The sequence below is a fragment of the Phascolarctos cinereus genome, unplaced genomic scaffold, assembly GCF_003287225.1.
Source record: "Phascolarctos cinereus isolate Bilbo 61053 unplaced genomic scaffold, phaCin_HiC Scaffold_4;HRSCAF=312, whole genome shotgun sequence".
In the NCBI taxonomy this organism is placed as follows: Eukaryota; Metazoa; Chordata; class Mammalia; order Diprotodontia; family Phascolarctidae; genus Phascolarctos; species Phascolarctos cinereus.
Window position 1 is genome coordinate 441,204,992 of NW_027555847.1, and position 19,847 is coordinate 441,224,838.

At 39.5% G+C, this 19,847-nt stretch overlaps 1 protein-coding gene across 1 annotated transcript in view; it reads right to left on the reverse strand.

Annotated features, from left to right (window-relative positions):
* Positions 1-1,144: 1,144 nt before the first annotated feature.
* BCL2 (BCL2 apoptosis regulator) overlaps positions 1,145-19,847 on the reverse strand; it is a 224,292-nt gene continuing 205,589 nt past the window's right edge. The window contains 1 exon segment of the mRNA XM_020995793.2: positions 1,145-2,651. Within this exon segment, the coding sequence (XP_020851452.1) occupies positions 2,517-2,651 (135 nt within the window). The 3' untranslated portion in view covers positions 1,145-2,516.

A 19,847-nucleotide genomic window follows, 5' to 3' on the forward strand; every position in this document is an offset into this window, starting at 1 on the left:
TTAAACGGGCCATTTTGATGCAACTCTGTAAAAGTCAAACACTCCCAGGGCCAGATTCTTAATTGCTATAAGGCCCTGGAAAATAATTTTCATCCAAATAGACCCCATGGTTATAGCTAAATGTGCACATTGTCTCAAATAACTCGAGTTACTAAACTCAGAACTGCCCAGGTCAAGTAAATCTGCAAAGAACAAGGTCGGGGGACCATAGCAAGTGTCATTTTGCTTTGTTTCAACATTTCTGTTTCAAAGCTAAGGTATATAATCATGTTGAGACGAACTCCCTCAAAAGCTACATTTCCCTCTCCTTTAGCTGTCTAAGGTCCAAAGGCTACGAGAGGTGTTGTTAAGAGTTTCTGGAGAGTCAAAATACAAAACTTCAAATGGAAAATCCTCATCCTTTCTAACAAATAGTGTAGAGGCCATAACTGAATTTTTTTTAAATGCTGAGATGTACATACCAAAAAAAAAAAAAAGCAGCTTTGAAAACACATCAACTACAGCATTAAACATTGAACAAAGAACATTCCAAAGTTAATACAGATAAATGGTATATAATGCCATAATGCCTCAAAGGTATTTCATATACATCACAAAGTGAAATCTAAACTTAAAACACAAATTCTTCTCTAGTTTATGAGCTGGAGGCTGGATCTTTTTTGAGATTCTTCTACAGTTCTAGCCATTTCTTTTTTCTTCTCTTTTCTTTCTTTTCTTCTCCCAAGATGTGCAGATAATCTCCATATTCCACACCTGGAATTTTTTCACCCCCTTCCAGGTTTTTAAATAAAAACAAACAATAATAACAATAAGTTCATGAGTTTTACCATCAAATTCCATAGGCATAAGTCAGTTAGTCCACAACATTCCTTTTGACATTTCCCTTCTTTATTAAAATCTTCCTTTGAACCACATGGATATGTCAAAGGCTCAGTCCCCACATACAGGCATGCTGTTTGGACAGTATTTGGTACAGTTTACCACTCCTCATCTGTCTGCCTTATTTGAGATACATTTATAATCTGGATAAAAAAGGGTTTCAAGTCCTTCCTTTACCATGTTTCTCTTTCTTTCTCTCTCTCTCTCTCTCTCTCTCTCTTCTCTCCTCTCTCTCTCTCTCTCTCTCTCTCTCTCTCTCTCTCTCCTCTCTCTCTCTCTCTCTCTCTCTCTCTCTCTCCCTTTTTTGCCTTCTCCTGGACTGAAGCAGTTTTCTGAAGCTGTCAAGATGATCTGGGTGGTGACTTTGTGAGCCTTTTCTTCTTCAGTGGCAATCTTAAGAAATGACCAACGTGGAAAAAAAAAACATTTTCGTCCCAAAGCTCCACTTTAAATTGGAAAAATGAGCCTAAATTGATTTCATTATCTCCAATTTGATAAACAGCCCCTAGCAGAGCCCCACTTAGAGTTCTTTCTTGAATTGAAAAATGTTTCTTTTATTTGCCAATGGAATTCAAAACCTTGCTAACTTCCAAAGATTCAGAGACCACACTGCACTGTTTAGAAACCCTCATGGAGGCCAGCGCCTGCATGGGCTTGGTTCCAGGAACGAGCCCACTTAGTTGGGACACAAGACAGGCCTGCAAGCTGCAGTCTCACCCTGGAGAAACAGGCACTTACGGTGTCCTGATGTTTCTGTGTGAGTAGCTCAAAAAAACACCCTGATGCTGAAGAAATCACTGACATGTTGATTTCTTGACGTTCCAAAGGAGCCAGTTTCCTACTCAGAAAGGGAGTATTTGGACTGACGTATCTCTGAGTGTCTAAATAGACAAATCAGTGTTTAAGGTATTGGATGATATTGTCTTAATTGTTAAAAGGCTGTCTCGGCACAATTGGTAGCTTAAAAAAATACTTTCATTTATGGTTTAAGATTATATTTCCCATAGCTGTCCTGGGGAGGCAGAAGACATGTGAAGAATCTTAATGGATCATAAGTCTGCCCCAAGGTTTCCTTTTACCCCCCCTTGGATGGTGTGTGTAGCATGCAAATCATATGCAAAGCATCTGTTTTTCCCAGGAGGAAATAATTCTACTTCGATTCAGGGCAAATAAATGCACATAAAATGCAGCCCACCTCCCTAACCTCAAGCAGCCTAAAAAATCACTCCCCGACAGTAAGGTCCTTTGTCAGTTTGTTTGTTCTTCGGAGATTGAGTCAGTCCAGCCAACTCCGTTTAAAACAAATCAGCGTTTATAGGCACAGGAGATTCCGTGTGAAGCCATAGTAAGTGTTACTTTGCTCTAAGCGGCAGAGTTTCTGAAGACAGGAGGTTAAATGTAAATGTCTTAAATAAATAATTTTTAATAATGTAAAAATAAATGATATTTCCCTTTGGCAGTAAATAGCTGATTTAATATTTTGCCCGAAAGTTTGTTTTTTTCCTCAAATGTTTTCCTTTTTTCTTCTCTTAAAGAGACCACGTCCAAATTTCATTATGTATCACCGAAAAAAAACACATATTATTTCTACAGTTTAGTGAGCCTTTTGCATATCTGTCCACTGCGTGCTTGCGGATTCATTTGTGTCCCAGGTAGGCACCAAGAGTGATGCAAGCTCCCACCAGAGCCAGGCTGAGCAGAGTCTTCAGAGACAGCCAGGAGAAATCAAACAAAGGCCTCATGCTGTTGCCATACAATTCCACAAAGGCATCCTGGATAGAAAAAAAGAAAAAAGTGGGATGTCAGTAGGAATTATGTCACACCAATTCAAAGAATCACAGAAAAGAGTGGGAAGGGACCTCAGTAGTCACCTATCTGCAGCTGTCCAAGAGTCTCCAGCTACAACCCCAACAAAGGGTCATCCAGTCTTTGCTTGAAAATGAGGGGGGACCCACTGCTTCCCAAGGTAGTCCATTCTGTTTTGGGAGAGCTCTAATTATTAGGAAGTTGTTTTGCACCTTCTATCAAGTCATAATATGCATTTTTTCAAAACCCACTCATTGCTCCCAATTCTTTCCTCTGGTGCCAAGTAGAACAAATTGAATCCCCCTTCCACATGAAAACCCTTTCCTTAGATGTTTTTTTTTCTTTTTTTGAGGCTACACGCCCCCAGTTCCATGGACCAATCAGATAAGAGCCATGTCTTTTGAATCAGTCAGTGCCTCTTGGGTAAGTGATTTAGGGCCCACTGAGTCCAAAGGAGTTGGATATAACGGGATGACATCCAAGTCTATGCGAAATCAGTTCCAGAAAGAACTGATTGAAGGTGGTACCTTCAGAGTAACCACAAGGAGATCACGGACGGGAAGAATGGCTTCTGTAACACAAGTCACAACTTTCCATGGGAAAGATAGTGAACAATTTCATTTTGGTTCATGTAAAAGTTGGCACAACAGCTTTCTGCCCTGAACTTGTGGCGAAGTTTATAAAGCATCCAATGTTGTATAGCTGCTGGAATGAAAACACTTTGGGGGCTGGAAAAAAATGAAAAGCTTCTATCTTTCAGTTCCTTTGGACCTAGCTTTTGACGGTATGTTCTGGGAACATGCACAAATTATGTGCATTTGACCTCCCTGAGCCTAAATGTGCTCATCTGTAAAATGGGAGGCATCCAGACAGCTCAGTGGATAGAGACCCTTGGGCCTGGAGTCAGGAAAATCTGAGTTCAAATCTATCCCCCGACACTTGCTAATTGTGTGACCCTGGGCAAGTCACTTAACTTCCATTTGCCTTAATTCACTGGAGAAGGAAATGGCAAATCACTCCAGTATCTTTGCTAAGAAAACCTCATGGACAGTATGGTCTATACTCTGCAGGATGGCGAAGAATCAGACATGATTGAAAAACAACAACATGGAATAGTAATACTTGAACTACTTACACTATAACATTGTTGTGATGAAGGACTTTGTAAACCTTAAAACACTACAGAAATATGAGTTCTTTTCTTAATTTATCTAAGAATTGAGTTATGGATGAAAGTTCTTTTAAGTTTCATCTGTCTACAGCACAGGGCATCAAATACTTTTCATTTGGAATACTAGCACTTACAACTTAAAATACTTAGCATCAACAGCAGCCCAAGAGCAACAACAACACTAGCACTTAACTGTTCCTTTATTTAGGTATTTAGAGGAAAAAGAAGGGGTAGGAGTAAGTTGTTTCCAACAGGCTTTAAATGAAGTCCTAACATTTTGTGTTAGGTGAAAGTAGCACATCGTTCATTGAGATATCATTATGCGATATATTCTTATGAAAATCATGGGGAATGCACCACTTTGGATTCTAAATTGTGGACTTAACTCTTGCCAGGCTTGTGAGCTAGAACTAGGTTTCCTCTCCTAAATTCAGTCCTTGACGTCAGCACTGACCTGACTGTTAAGACCTTGGGTCAGCATTTTAATCTTTTCTGTTTTAAGTTACTTGTATAAATTGTAACAGCCTCCAGTAAGGCTTGATGAAGGTTTTGAGCTAAGTTGTTAGTAAATGTCCTTCAGATATAAAAATGGCATAATGCACCCCACTGTCATTAGGTAGAGCTAGCAGGATTAGCCAATTTACCGAAATTCACTTAGCTAGGCACAGCAGAGGCAGCACCACAACACATGTCCGCTACTGACCTGTAAGGTGCCTTGTAGTCCCCAAACCCCATTTGTACATTTCCTGTAGGAGTCAAATTGTGTTTCAAGGAGTGAGGATGGATTCAGCTGACTCATCTACACTCTCTCACTTGGTTAGCCAGCAAGGACCGGTCTTCTGCCATAGTACAAAGTCAGGTTAAGTGGACCAATAGATGAGTGACGGGCAAAGCCATGATTAGCTTAATCCTGATGAGAATCTAACCAGACTGAGCTAATTGACCACAAACAATTGGTTGCTTCAGCTTTTCAATTAGGCAAAGTCACATTTTTGCCACAAGAGGGAGCAAGGACTCCCTCTAACCTTTTCATATAGACCTTTAATAAAGTTGACTCTTAGAAATTTCTGACAATGTTTTTAAGAGAAATGTGTATTTAAGATATGCAGTTTTCTAGGAGGATGGTTTGTGATGGGTCTGGAGGCTATTTTTATTCCCTATTCTAGGGAAGTTATCTGAATATTTAAAAGGGCAATTATCTCTTCTTTCTCTTTGTACAGGGCTTGATAGTCTTCAACAAGTTGTCACCAAACATGACCTCATATGATCCTCATGACAGCCTTGTGAGGCTGGCAGCCCAGATATTATCATCCCCATTTTACTGATAAGGGCACTGAGGTTCAGAGAAGTTGTAGCCAGGGGTGGGAAACCTCTGGCCTCAAGGCCACATGTGTCCCTCCAGGTCCTCAAGTGTAGGCCTTTGGCCAAATCCAAACTTCAAAGAACAAATCCTTTTATTAAAGGGATTTGTTCTACGAAGTTTGAATTCAGTCAAAGGGCTGCACACTTGAGGGCCTAGAGGGCCACATGTGGCCTTGAGGCCAGAGGTTTCCCACCCCTGACCTAGACCCTTTTTGCACTTGGAAGGGGACAAGGATAAGGGTGGGGATAATATGAGGGAAGCCCCACCAATGTCATCACTTCCTCACTTGGAAGGGTACCCTGTGTCATGGGCTATAAGAGTTCCACCTGCACATCTCCACCCCATCTCTGTCCCTGGGGCTCTGCCTAGGTACTTCCCCCAACCACCTCCTCTCTACCCCACCCCACAACACACACAGCCATAAATACAGTCTGACCCTAGTCACATTCTAGATAATAATTTTATTTCTATTATATGTTATCAATAAAAAAAATTGTGCTTTGGTATCGAATGAGATAAAGAAGTAACTATTTTTCTTCAGATGGCACATAATGAATGATTCACATTGATGGAATGCTAAGAACATATAATTAAAAGCTTGTCTCTACAGCCTACCCCTTTGACTGGCCTCTGCCCCATAAGTGCTAACCCTGTTGTTATTTTTTTCTCTACCAGGAATTCCATTGTATTAAAACTAATTTATTATAGAAACAAATCACAATTTCTAAGGGGATTTTTGCTGCCACAAAGATGATCAGTGGCTGACAACTATATCACATTCATTAAATGTTTAAGTCACATGTTTTGGCTGAAAATAAGAAATACTGATATAAAATGCTTGGCTTAAAATAATGAAACTTCTTAAGGAATTTATAGTGGTATGACATGAAGAAGTCACAACCTTTCTGGACATGAACTAACACCATTAAAATGGTATTCCAAACCTAGATGAGCTCCCTCTGTCCAATCCAGACATCTTCCCACAACACCACTCCACACTCTTACATCTTGAACAATTATTCAGAGAAGAATCACATGCATATGATAATCAGCCCACAAATATGTACTCAGCGCCATGGTAAGGGGTATAACAAGGTTTTCTCCCTTTCCCCAGCTGTAGTGAAAAAGTACCCTTGGCCACAGAAAAGTACCTTGGACTGTGTAAGAGGAAGCTGGGCATGGGGAACAGGTACTGTGATTTTGCTTGGCCTATAACCCATATGTAGGGTATTCTGGTAAATGTTAAACAACCTCCTCTCCTATGAACACACTTTATAATTTAACTAGCATTATTAATATTTTCTCCATCATTTTCTTAAATCTAGGCAATCAATAAAACAATAAATCAAGCCCTGATTTGTAGTAACTGCAGATTTCCAAGGCATAAATGTTCATACTGAAAATTTAACATCCTCTGGTACACCCTGCCTGCCCCCCACCAATACACATTAACTCCCGTCTCCAATGGTAAATTTGCACAGGAGCCTTATAGTGTAACTTTAGCATACTGTTTTTCATTTATCCTTATTAAATGGTATCTTTCATGAAAACCATAAAACCATATTGAAATATCAGCTTTTACAAAATTATGGGGTCAGGAAGATCTGAATTCATATACTACGTCAAATATTTACTGCTTGTGTGACCCCAGGCAAGTCACTTAAATACTGTCTATCTTTGTTTCTTCATCTGTTAAATGGGTATTATAATAATACCTATTTCTCAGGGTTGTTTTGAGGATAAAATGATTTAATAATTGTAAAGCACAAAATTGCAAAGCAAACCTTCAAACATTATATAAATGCTGCCTAATATTATAGCAAGGGAAGGGAAAGGAAAAGAGTTTAGATCCAGACTTTTAACCTGGAATCATCCCAAAGAGCTCATCTGGACTGGCTCTGCCTCCCATCTCTTTTATGTAGGTGGAATGTCATTATCTTCTTTTTAAGGGAAAGGGAATAAATATTTATTAAATATCTACTAGCTGCTTGGATTTATACACATTATTTCATTCGATCCTCATAACAACTCTGTGAGGTAGATGTTATTATGATCTCCATTTTACAGTTGAATAAACTGAGGCAGAGGTTAAGTAATTTGCCCAAGGTCACACAACTAGTAGGTATCTGAGCTAAGGATGATATAACTGTGGCTCATAAAGTTAATCCACTTGCCTTAGGATATGCTGATGATCAGAGGCCTTTTATTTTCTGTGGATTTGGCTATAGGCATGTGTACTCAATCAAAGAGTACATTTCTCTTAATCTAGAGTAACTAAAGAAGAAATTCTAGGTGGCTATAGCCCTAACAAGTGGGCAGACCTGGTGCTAATTTTACAAGCAGATAAAGTCTTTCTAAATGTTCATGAAAGAAACGCTATTACAGTTGCTGGAAAGTCCTACGTTCTAAACAAGATTACTTAGTGCATGCATCACTGGATTGCCAACCACTGTGCAAAAAGCAAATCACAGAATGTCAGAGGTAGAAGGGACTTCAAGTCTTTTAGTCCATTCTAAACCTAACTCAGAATCTTTACAAGATCACTGATGAGCAGTCATTCAGCCTCTGCTTGAAGTGCTCCTGTGAAGGAGAAGCCCTTTCCCTCCCATTCCACTTTTGAACAGCTTTATCTGTTAGAAAGATTCTTCTTCCATCAGGTCTAGACCCATCCCTCTACCCCTCAGACTCAGTGTTCCTGATTCTGCTCCTTGGAGGCCAAACAGTACAAGTCTTCTCCCATAGGACAGCCTTTCAAATACTCAAAGAAAGAGAACTGGCATGTCTCCTCTCTAGGCTAAACATATCTAATTATTTCTTTTTAAATTAAAATTTTATTCAATTATCAGGTATCTATTTTTCTTCCTATCTCCTCCATCTTCCACTGGGAAAAAAAAAAGAAGAAAAGAAAAACAAAATCCTTATGACAAATATGCATCAAACAAAGCATATTTCTGCATTGGCCATGTCTGGAAATGTGTCTAGTGCATCACCTCTCTGTCAAGAGAGTGCTCAATTCTTTCAAACAATCCTCATATAGCATGTGCTGTCTATATTTGTCACCATTCTGGGTGTCCCCTTCTGTACACGCTCAGGCTTGCAGATGTCCTTCCTAAAGTAGGCTTCGAACTGAACACAACACATTAGATGTGGTCTGACATGAACAGAGTAGAAAAAAATTATTGTTTTTTCATTATTCCAAACACTATGCTCCCATTGAATGTGATACCGAAGAGCATGAACTTTTTGGCCGCCACGTCCCCTTTGTTGACTCATATTGTGCCCAGAGTCGGTTAAAATTCCTGGATCTTTTTCCTCTGGCTTCTACCACCATACCTCCCCAATTCTGTATTTATAAGGTTGACTTGCTTAACTTTTGTAGAACTTTCCACTTATCCTTTAAAATGTTATTTTTTATTATTATCATCACAGGATCATAGAATTAGAGCTGGAAATACTTCAGAAGCACCATAGTCCAACCTTCTCCTTCTACAGATGAGGCCCAGAGAGGCGAGATGAACGAATTGCCCAAAGTCACATAGGTAGTAAGTAGCAGAGCTGGGTCTGAGCTGAGGTCTTAGGACTGATTCAGTCCATCGTGCTGACCTGTCAAGATCTTTTTTGAATCTCACCTTTGTTAATCAACATGTTAAGTATCCTTCTTAGCTTTGTATCATTTGAAAATTGGACAAGTTTGCCTCCTTCCAAAACACTGATGAAAATGGTGAATGGCATCAGGTCATGAGATCCCTGAGGCACTTCACTGAAGATCATCTTTCACACTGCTATCTCCTGCTTAATGACTATGCTTAGATCTGGTTATTCAATCAGCTCCTAATTCATTTAACAGTACAGTCATCTAGTCCTTCATCTTTCCATCTTGTCCACAGGGATAACATGAGAGATTCTGTCAAATGCTAGGACAAAATCAATGTATCCTCTGTTCACAATGCTTCCCTGATCTGCCTGTCTAATAACCTAATGAAAAAGGGAAATGAGGTTTGCTTGGCATGACTGTTCTTGCTGTTCTCATCATGCTGGCTTTTGGCGGTCACTATTCCCCTTTCTAAGTGCTCGTAAGCTGTCCCCTTACTACCATGTTCTAGAATTTTGCCAGGAATAGAAGTCAAGTTCACTGGTCAATAGTTTTGCAGAACGTGCCCCTGTTCCTTTGTTGAAAATCAGGATGTTTGGTCTTCCTCATGCTTGGACACTATTTCCCAAGATCTTTAAACATCAGTAGCAATGGCTTGTCAAGTACACCTATCAGTTTTTCAGGAGCCTCGGGCAGAGTTAGTCTGGGCTTGGGGAAATGAACTCACTGAGCATAAGCATATGATGTTTACCTTCTCACATATCTTGTGTTCTTACTCATTCATTTCTCATTCACAACATTTTCATCCCACTTTTCCCTGGCCAAAGATAATTTTACTTAGATGAGAAAATAGAGACCTTTTCACTGTTAGTGACAATATCATCAGCACATCAACTCCCAACAGGGATCTTACCCCTGATTTGACTCCTCACTTGCTCCCAATAAAGTTAGAAAACCCCTTTTTGTTGCTCTTAACAATTATCTCATTCTGAGGCTTAGGGCTTCTGGTACCAATCTTAAAGTACCATGTCACTCTTTTGAAGAGTTGCTTACCCTGATACTTACCCTAGCTTCCATTTTAAAAATTAGAATCTAGAGTTGATCAATGAGTTTGTTGATCATATACAAGCATACTGATTTCATTAGATGATTGTTGTTGTCATATGTGTCTCTTCGTGACCTCATGGACCATGCTGTCCATGGTGTTTCTTGGCAAAGATACTGGAATGCTTTGCCATTTCCTTCTCCAATGGATTAAGGCAAACAGAGGCTAAGTGACTTGCCCAGGGTTGCACAGCTAGTGAGGGTCTGAGGCTGGATCTGAACTCAAGTCTTCCTGACTTCAGGTCCATTACTCTATCCACTGAGCCACCTAACTCATTAGACAACAGCCACATTGATTTCATTAGACAGATCCTCCTCTTCCTTCTCAAAATAGAATAATTTCTCCTTTTGTCAATCAAACAGTCAATAAACATTGATTAAGCACCAATGTTGTCTCAGGCACTGTGCTAATCTCAGGTGACACAAAAAAAGGTAGAAGTCTGCCCTTGCTCTCAAGCAGCTCACAGCATAATGGGGAATATAACATGCAAACAACTATGTACAAACAAGCTATAGACAAGATCAATTGGAGATCATCAGTGGAGGAAGACACCAGAATTAAGGGGAGACTGGAAAAGACTTCCCATAGAATTTAGGATTTTAGCTGGGACTTGAAGGAAGCCAGGGAAGCTAGGAGGAGGAGATGAGGAGAGAGAGAGAGCTCATTCCAGGCCTGAGGGGCAACCAGAGAAAATGCTCAGAGATGGGAGATGAAGTATCTTGTAGAAGTAATATCAAAGAGGCCAATGTTACTGAATCGTAAGGTATATGAGGGGCTGTAAGATAAAAGAGGACTTGAAAGGTGGTGGCAGTGAGTTATGAGGTTATAAAAGTCTTTGAACACCAGAGGCTTTTATATTTGATCCTGGAGGTGATAAGGAACCAATGGAATGTTTTGAATGTATGTGTGTGTGTGTGTGTGTGTGTGTGTGTGTGTGAGAGTGTGTGCAGGTGGTGGTGGTGGTGGTGAGACACGTAACATGGTCAAACCTGAGCTTCAGGAAGATCAATTTGACATCTGATTGGAGGATGGACTGGAGTGGGGAGAGATTTCTTAAAACCTTCTCATTCCTCTTTGGTCAATCTCCCCTGAAGAGTATTAAGCTAATAGGTTCTACCAGTTCTTTTTCTCAACCCCTTAAAATCTGCTTTATTTTAAGTGCACATCAGACTATGCTAAGCATTACTCTCTTCTTCTATCTTGAGCGTCTCTATCATGAGGCAATGGTCATTTAACTCCCAAAGTTTCTGTCACTTCTACTTCAGCAACCAGTTCCTCTTTATTGGTCAGAATCAAGTCCAGAATAGTAGTTCCTTTAGTCACTTCCTCTACCTTTTAAAGGATGAAATCATCAAGGCAAATCAGAATTTCTCAGCTGATCTTCTCCAGCAGAAAGAAGGGGAGGAGAGAGGGAGAGAGAGAGAGAGAGAGAGAGAGAGAGAGAGAGAGAGAGAGAGAGAGAGAGAGAGAGAGAGAGAGAGAGAGAGAGCGCTCCTACAAATGTCTACCATCAGAACAATATCATCCTTTTATTCAAGGTCTGTGATCTCTTTCCAAAATTTCTCTCATCTATTTCCTCCTTCTGTCTAGGTGGTCTGCAGTACACCCCTGATAACATTCCAACTGTTTTCCCCCCTATTGATCCTTAATTCAGATCCTTCCTACTATGTTCCTCCCACTACTTGCCATTTTCTTTTATCTCCTTGCCTAAGCATATTTTCTTAAGACCCAAAGAGATTCTACCACTCTCATACCTAGTACATTCCTTTTGAATAAAGTATGCCCGTCTACTGTGATATTCCAGTAGAAAGTGGTACCTATGAGATTAAATCTACCTCTTTATATTTCTAGTTTACCCATTTATTTCCTATCCTTTGAGCAGAGGCCAGAGAAGATATTTCCTCCCTCCTACTATTCCCATGGCAATGAATACAGGCATACAACTACTGACATACAGTTTTTATGGTACATAAGAAAGCATAACATGCAATGACCAGGAAAACAGTAGAGTACTGTTCGTGCCATTGAAACAAAAGTTCCACAAACCCTGATCCAAGTTGCAACAAATTAAGTTGTGAAAAAGGGAGAAGCAGCCCTGGTGCTGCCCTGAGTGGGTGGTGGGCAGAGCAACATGAGGAAGTAAAGACTTCCTTTTTATACCTGAATAAAGCAGCTGGTGAGGAAGTGACTTTATTTCCCTCGTTATCATTGGTTTGACAGGATATCCTCTTCAGCCACATTGTGTTGAATGAAGGGCTGAGGGTTCCTTGTACTGAATTAGTAATGCTTTTTGCTATTTTGTCCTCATCATGACTCTTCCCCTCACCCCCTCCTACTGACATTACACCAAAAATACTGATTCTGGGATGGGGGGGACTGGGGAGAAAAGGGAAGGAAAAGGCAGGTGGGGGTCAGAGAAGGGGGTCAGAAGGCATCCCAAATGCCTCACAAAAGAAGCTGAAGGACATGCAGCTGATTAGCCTGTACATTGGGAGAGAACCAAGCCAAGAGTGAGGAATTGAATGACTTTGCATTCTTCCAGGATCTGAACACTAGGGCTGATCACAAATGCTTTCTCTATGAATGGTGGTTGATTTTAGAGACATTTTGGGGGCAGAAAGGGAAAGGAGTAAGTTGAGTTACAGGCCAATGGCATAAAATGGAAACCCTATGTCATCTGGGCTGAAACTAGAAACCTTAAGATAAAAGAACAAAAACAAAACTCTGACTTCCATTGCAATTGACCCAATATAGTTTTGGTGTATTTAGTTATACCAACACTGGATAAGTATGAAAATAAGGTCTAAAGCAATCAAAGTACAAGTTTAATGTTGGAAAGTCCTGCCATTGACAGGATAAACTGTTGTGTTCATTCCTGAACTGAAAAGGAGCCTTGTCCTTCAACAAAGTCTATAGCTACCAGAATGGTTCAGAGGATTCTCTAGTATATCAATTTATAAAGTGAGACTTTTGGCCACATACTACTGGATCTATCTCTCAGCGTCAAAGGATTTTTCATGTACAATTACTTTCCATTTCTGATTGTAAGTTCTATCTGTAGAAAAGGGTCAACTACCAAGCCTGTAGCAGATTCGCAAACAATTGGGCTAAGGGAAGAATAACTAAATGAATGATATACTATCGAGTTTCTTCATGACTGCTTAGTTTTTCAGTCCAGTGTGCCAAAACTAGTATGATCATGTGGGCAAACAAATATATTGAAGGAGAAGATCATGTTAAGGAGAGATGAATAATTGAATATATGATTAGTAAAATGTGGTGGTATAATATGCCAAAAGAACGAAAATCTTGAAGTCCATGTTCCTGCTAAGGGCCTGAGGAATGATGTATTTAATCTTATTCTATTTCTAACCAAATTAATGAGAAATTACCTTTCATCCCAAGTTAACAAAATAATGTGTTACTTCATTTGGAAAAGCTAAGGTTTTTGCAGTTTATTATAGGAAAAACCTGAATGAAAATAAGGTATCCCAGTTGTACACCTTAAGTTTATCCATTGTCTAGAGAACAGTGATTCTCAAAATAGGCTCTGAAGATCTCTGATACACTTTTAATAGGTCTGTGAGGTCAAAATTATTTTCATAATAATATTAAGACATTGTCTATTAAAATACTCTTCCATTTTCCAACTACATACCTGTGTGAGACTGGACATTCTTTACACACTTCAGCCAAAATAACACAATGCTGTTTGTTGGTTGTTTGTCCTTAGTTCTTAAAGAGGACAATGACATCATGAAGATGTCATGACTTGCAAGTGAATTGGATTTAAGTGAGGCAGGACTATGCAAAGTCACCAGCCTCATTCTCTCCTCCCAGACATGGATCAGGATGACTAAAGATGTCCTCGGATGCAGTGGAAGGCCTTGGCCTTTTTGAGCTAAGACCTTTCCAGGTCTCAGCTTGACTAAGGCAACACCCAATTCAAGGATTAAGGCTAGGTAGGAAATGAGATAAAGAATGGTCTCTTTTACCTAGTCAAAAAAATAAATAAATAAAATCAATCTGAGAGAGGAAGACACTCAGGGTTTCAGAGGGAAAAAATAATAGCAATGATAACGTTGCAATGTGAGGCAGTTGCTAAATTCTTACAGGAACAGAACTGACTGAAATACTAAAATTGCCTAGAGTTGCTAGTTCATGATCTAAGGCAAAATGTGTTCAATGATGTCTCATATGTGATAGGTGATTACGAAGTATGGAGATCCATTATTTAAAAAAAAAAAGCCAAAACTCCTACATTTAAATGAATACTCTCCTTTAAAACAATCAGTATGGGAGGCCATCTATAGCTTATATCATTGTTGCTACTGTTTAATACACCTTCAGACCTGCTCGTTCAGAATTACCTTCTGCCAGTTTATGAACCATGTTGGAAAATTAGGTGAATTACTTAACACATCAATACATAAATATAATCATAGTTTGTACTTAAATATAGGTAACACTTAAAAGTATAAAAGTCAAGTTACCAAAATGCATTCTAGAATTTGGGGCATCTAGAAAGGAATACAACATATGGGGAGTGGGGTCCAGGATGTATACACTGTCTAAATATGTTTAACTTGATGAAGTTAACTTTATGTTTGCATACAAAACATATTGCAACAGACTGAACATGAAAGAATATCCAGCTGGCTTCTATTAAGCTAGACATTAAAGAGATTTGCAAAACTACAGAAAATAATGGCACTTTTCTTACTAATTTTTTTTTGTTTTAGAAAATACAAATTTCATAAAAATTTATGTTAACATGTAATGGGTTTATTATTATTGTTTAAATGAATTAATAAATACTTTTCCAAATTTATCTATTTTAATTTCTAACACAATAAATACCAAAAGATATAACCCATGCGAACAAAAGCACTTTGGCGTCCTCAGTACTTTTAAGAGTGTAAAGAGGTATGGGGGGCAGCTAGGTGGTGCAGTGGATAGAGCAATGGTCCTGAAGTCAGGAGGACCTGAGTTCAAATCCAGCCTCAGACTAAACACTTCACACTTACTAGCTGTGTGACCCTGGGCAAGTCACTTAACCCTAATTGCCTAAAAAAAGAAAAGGGCATAGAGGGGTCCTTATCCTGAACAGTTTGAAAACCACTGGTCTAGATCACAGATCAGGAAGACATAGGACCATAGATCTAAAGCTGGAAGAGGCATTAGAGGTCATCTAGTCTAATTCCCTCATTTTACATGTGTGGAAACTGAGGCCTAGGCAGATGAAATGGTTTACCCAAGGTCACACAGAAACAGGACTCAATCTCAGGCCCTATGATGTCAATTTTTTTTTAGCGTTCTTTCTCCTATCTCATAGAACTTTCCTGTCTTAGAAGATCATCTGACATGGAGAGACATTTCAACCCCATGTCTCTTAGAGGCTCTTTCTACATGTCCACAATGTTCTAGTGACTTGGGGATGCAAGGATGGATAAGAGATTGTCCCTGTTCTCTAGGGTCTTCTATCACTGTCAATAAGAGTAACAAAAATGCTGCCAACAACCCATTTAGGGTGTTTCTTCAGGGAGCCAAAAGCCCTTCAGAAACAGGAATTCATCTACTCTATAAAATACCTGTGAGTTATGACGAGACTAGTCCTCTTATCCACATTTTATTGTCATCCTCTAAATGAAGGCATGGAAAGCTGAGTGACTTCCCCATGATCCTAATGAAGGAACTGAGCATGAGTCAGTGGTTGAGCTAAGATTTTAGCCCAGCCTTCCCAGTGCCTTCCCAGAAGTCCCTGGTTTTAACAGCAAGAGTTCCTCCAGTCCTCTGATTACTCTTCTTCCCTTCTTTATAGACTTGCCCTTTGGACCATGTGCTGCTCAAAGCCATTGAGTGGGATGGCATCCAGCCATCTCTGGGGCTATGCATTTCCCTTATTCATTGGGGGAACATTACTTCTATTTTTTAAACCCATCTTTCTGAACACAAAAATAATCATGGATTTGAATTATTTAGAGGTGTTTTTATTATTTATATTATTTAAACTGTCCTAAAGAATGGGTTTATTATTGTTGTTTAAATTAAGACATTTTTTCAAATTTATCCATTTTAATTTCTAACACAATAAATACCAAAAGATATAACCCATATGAACAAAAGTATTTTGGGGTCCTCAATACTTTTTTTAAGAGTGTAAAGGGGATGCTATTTGCTGGTAGGCTTCAATGCCATCTAGCCATTGTAGGATTGGGTGGAAGTGAAGTATGGTTGCTTGACAATTAGAGAATCACTTACCCTCCCTAAGATTGTTTCCTCATCTGTAAAGTTGAGATCTTACTTCACAGGCTTTTGAAGATCAATGATACAGTCAACACAGAATGCTTTGCAAACCTTAAAGCTCTATATAAGTGACAGATATTATTATAATATTATTATTATCATGCAGTTCATCTGTGTGACCTCAAGCAAATAATTTAAGTCTCAGCCTTAATTCTCTGTGCATAAAATGAGGGAATTGGATTAAGAGGGTTTCTTAACATGGGGAATATGGACCTTTTAGAGATCCGTGGATAAATTTTAGGGGGTCTGTGCATTTGCCAAGGAAAATTTTAATCTTTACTTCAATGTCATTGGTTTCCTGTGTACTTTATTTTATACATTTAAAAATATTCTGAGAAGGCATTCATAGGCAATCACCAGATTGCCAAAGGGATCCATGACATAAAAATATTAAGAATACCTTGACTAGAGGAACTCTAGGGTCCATTCCAGCCCTAAATCTATAAACCCCACTTTAATTTTGAGGAGAACATAATGATTCCAATTTTCTAATCTTCTATTTCCCAGCTAATGGTTTAGCATACACCAGTATATCACAAAACCCATCACACTGGGCTGTGATCTTTATATACAGGAACAAATCTTCCTCTTATTAGAGTTGTTTCTATTCCCTTCCTTTCCCTTTCCTTCCCTTCCCTCTCCTTCCCTTTCCTTCCCTTCTCTCCTTCCTTCCTCCTTAATTCATGTGTCTTCTTAAATCTTCTTGAACTGGAATGCAGATCTTTATATAATTGCAATTCGGAACCTTATCTATGGCAGCCAATCTCCTATACTTTCTAGCTTTTGTATGTGCAAGTATATTCTATTTTTTTTCTCCTTTATTTTCATAAATACTTTTCAGAGGCTGACCCCACCCCTATTTCCTTTTTTGTCATAAGTTAAATATAATTTAGAGGCCCACGGAAAATCAAGAGTTAGAAGGCACTTCCAACCTAAAGCTGGAAACTCTTGTTATCCCACCCTTGATGAGTGGTTATTCAGTCCCTCCAATAATACTTCCTGTAACAATGAACTCATATCTGTCCAAATAACCTTTTACACTTCTCAGCAGCTCTGATTCTTAAGAAGTTCTTCTTTATATTGAGTTGAAATCTACCCCTTGGTATTTCCATCCACCAGACCTGTGAGTCCCTCTGGAGACAAGCAGAACAAGTCTAAATTAAGAATTTGTTCAGAGCGAAAAAGAGTAAGAAGCATGACCTTAAGTACTCGACAGGGTTCTCTCTTATCTGACGTGAGTTGAGGATTTTGGAAATAGAAAATGTCTGACAAATATTATTTATATCATGTAATCTCTGAGCAGCATAGGCTTTTGTCTGAATCTATAGATACTACAATGTTTATATATGAACTGTTGTCATTAACTCCATTGTACAGATGGGGAAACCAAGAATATGACAGCTTGTGAACTGCTCCCAATCACACATGTGAGAGCAGAGATTTGAACACAGATTCTCCTGTTGGAAGTCCAGACCTCTCCCTACAGTACCACACTGATTTGTCCTCAGGTGCTTAGGGTAATGTCTCTCTACGACAGCAGAGGAGATGAGTAATTTTTAGTGCTAGAAGGAGATCCTCAGACCTGCAGGGCAGGGACACCTGCAAGAGTTTGCTGTCCTGCCTTATTGTACTGTGACTGCTGCAAGAGTTAATTCATTAAAATATGCCAAAAATGGGAACTGAAAGCAGATGCTTTTTAAGTCTTCTGCAGCCTGGCTTAATCGCTGTCATCGGCAGGCCATGCCTGGGGAGGTAGGGGAGCTGGGACAGGCCATGCTTGGGGGAGGGAGGTTGGTCGTTCATTTATTAAACATGCAGAACTGGAAGTGGGGGTTGTGGGGGTGAAGGTTTGATTCTCACTTGTTTCAATCAGCAAGTGCTGAGTGAGGTTGGTGGGAGGAAAGGACAAAGACCATGTATTTTCTAATAAGAATTTGCTGAAAATTTGCTGGGGGGGTGGGGGTGGGCAGGTAAGAAGGGAGGAGGATGTCAGAATGAAAAGAGCAAAATGGAACTAGTTTGAGCAAGCTGTCCCCTCAGCTGAACAGCACGTGCTCCCCGTCATGCCTCTGCTGGCTTTTACTTTTTAAGGCTGATTAGGAAATAGTGTTTTAGCCATCTCCTGTTAAATCACAGTATTGCCATGGTTCCAAATGCCTTTGCCTTGACCGACCTAACCCTCATCCTTAAGCAACAGCTGTCTAGGCCTCCACTGGCTCTCTGATGGTGCTAGCCCAGCTGCTCTCGGCGTAGGACAACTACTGAGACAATCTTTGTTTAAAGTTCACGTCCTGTGACTAACATCGTGCTCCAAAATGCAACTAGCTAAGTGTGTGTACATATATATGCATGTATGCATGTATATAATCCACATATAAGGATATCTGTAAATAACATGTATATATTGTATATATGATTTATATCAATTTTTATTTTATTTTTTGGAGAGGCAGTATGCCTTATGACAGAGACAGACAGACAGACAGAGAAAAAGATGCCTCTGCTCTCTGTTCCTACCTCTAAGTTTCTCTGATCTTTTTGATGATTTTGTGAGGGCCAAAAATACTGATGGTACCTTTCATGAGGAGAAAAGGATCTTAGCAACGTGATTAATCAAACCATCATAAAAAGCAAGGAAGGATTATATACCTAGTGGCCTAGGCCAGGGGTTAGGGAAAGGGACGGGGACTGAACTCTCCCACAATGTTCCAAATGGGTGTTTTAGGAAAATCTGCTTTCATTTTGTAGTCTATGATTTACTTCAGTTCACCTGGAAAGACTCAACATGAGTAAAAACAGATGCACTTCTAGCAACACTGCTTGGTTTTCTGACAGCCTTCTTTCCTTCTCCATCAAAAAAAAAAAAGAGAAGAAGAAGACAAAGAAGAAGAAAATCTTTCTATGATACAGGGAGACTCTAGAATCCTCTGTGAACAGGAAAGTACAAAATCTTCATCAATGACAGCAGCTGCTGGGGACAGTGCAAAAAACCCAGGGCAAGGTCAGTTCAACGGTTCATGGATTCAGACTTTATTAACACATGGATGGAGAGCCCTGATTTGGCCTCTCATTTGAATAGATATTTGCTGTCAATGACCTATGACGGTTAGTACTCTTAAACTGCTAGCACAATAAATCTAAGCTATAAAAAAAAAAATGAAAAAGATCCCCAAAAGAAACTGTAGATGAATCTCAAAGAATAAAAGGCCACAACATCCTCCAGCAGGCAAATCTCCAGTGGGGCAGCTGAGAGAAGATATGGTAAAAGGGCTTCCTCCTGCAATAAAACAAGCCTGCCATCAGAGTAAACACATTCAGAAAACCCATGTGTGCTTATGACCTGTGTAAGGCAAGGCTGTGATTTAGACAAAAACCTTTAAAATGACCAAGGGTGGTGGTGGGGTTTGTACGCCTGGTAGCTGTACTCTTAAGGACAACAATGCAGGTATCATCTGTTGCCATTCCAATGGCAGATGCTCAATTTATGATCTTATGATTGGATTTGAAATTGAGTTTGAACCACCTATCTATTTGTAGCCACAGTCTGCAAATGGGAAGTACTTAAAGTTTGGCACAGAAGAAGTAAGTAAAGTAAGAGGTCTGGATCTGACCTGGGATTCTCAAA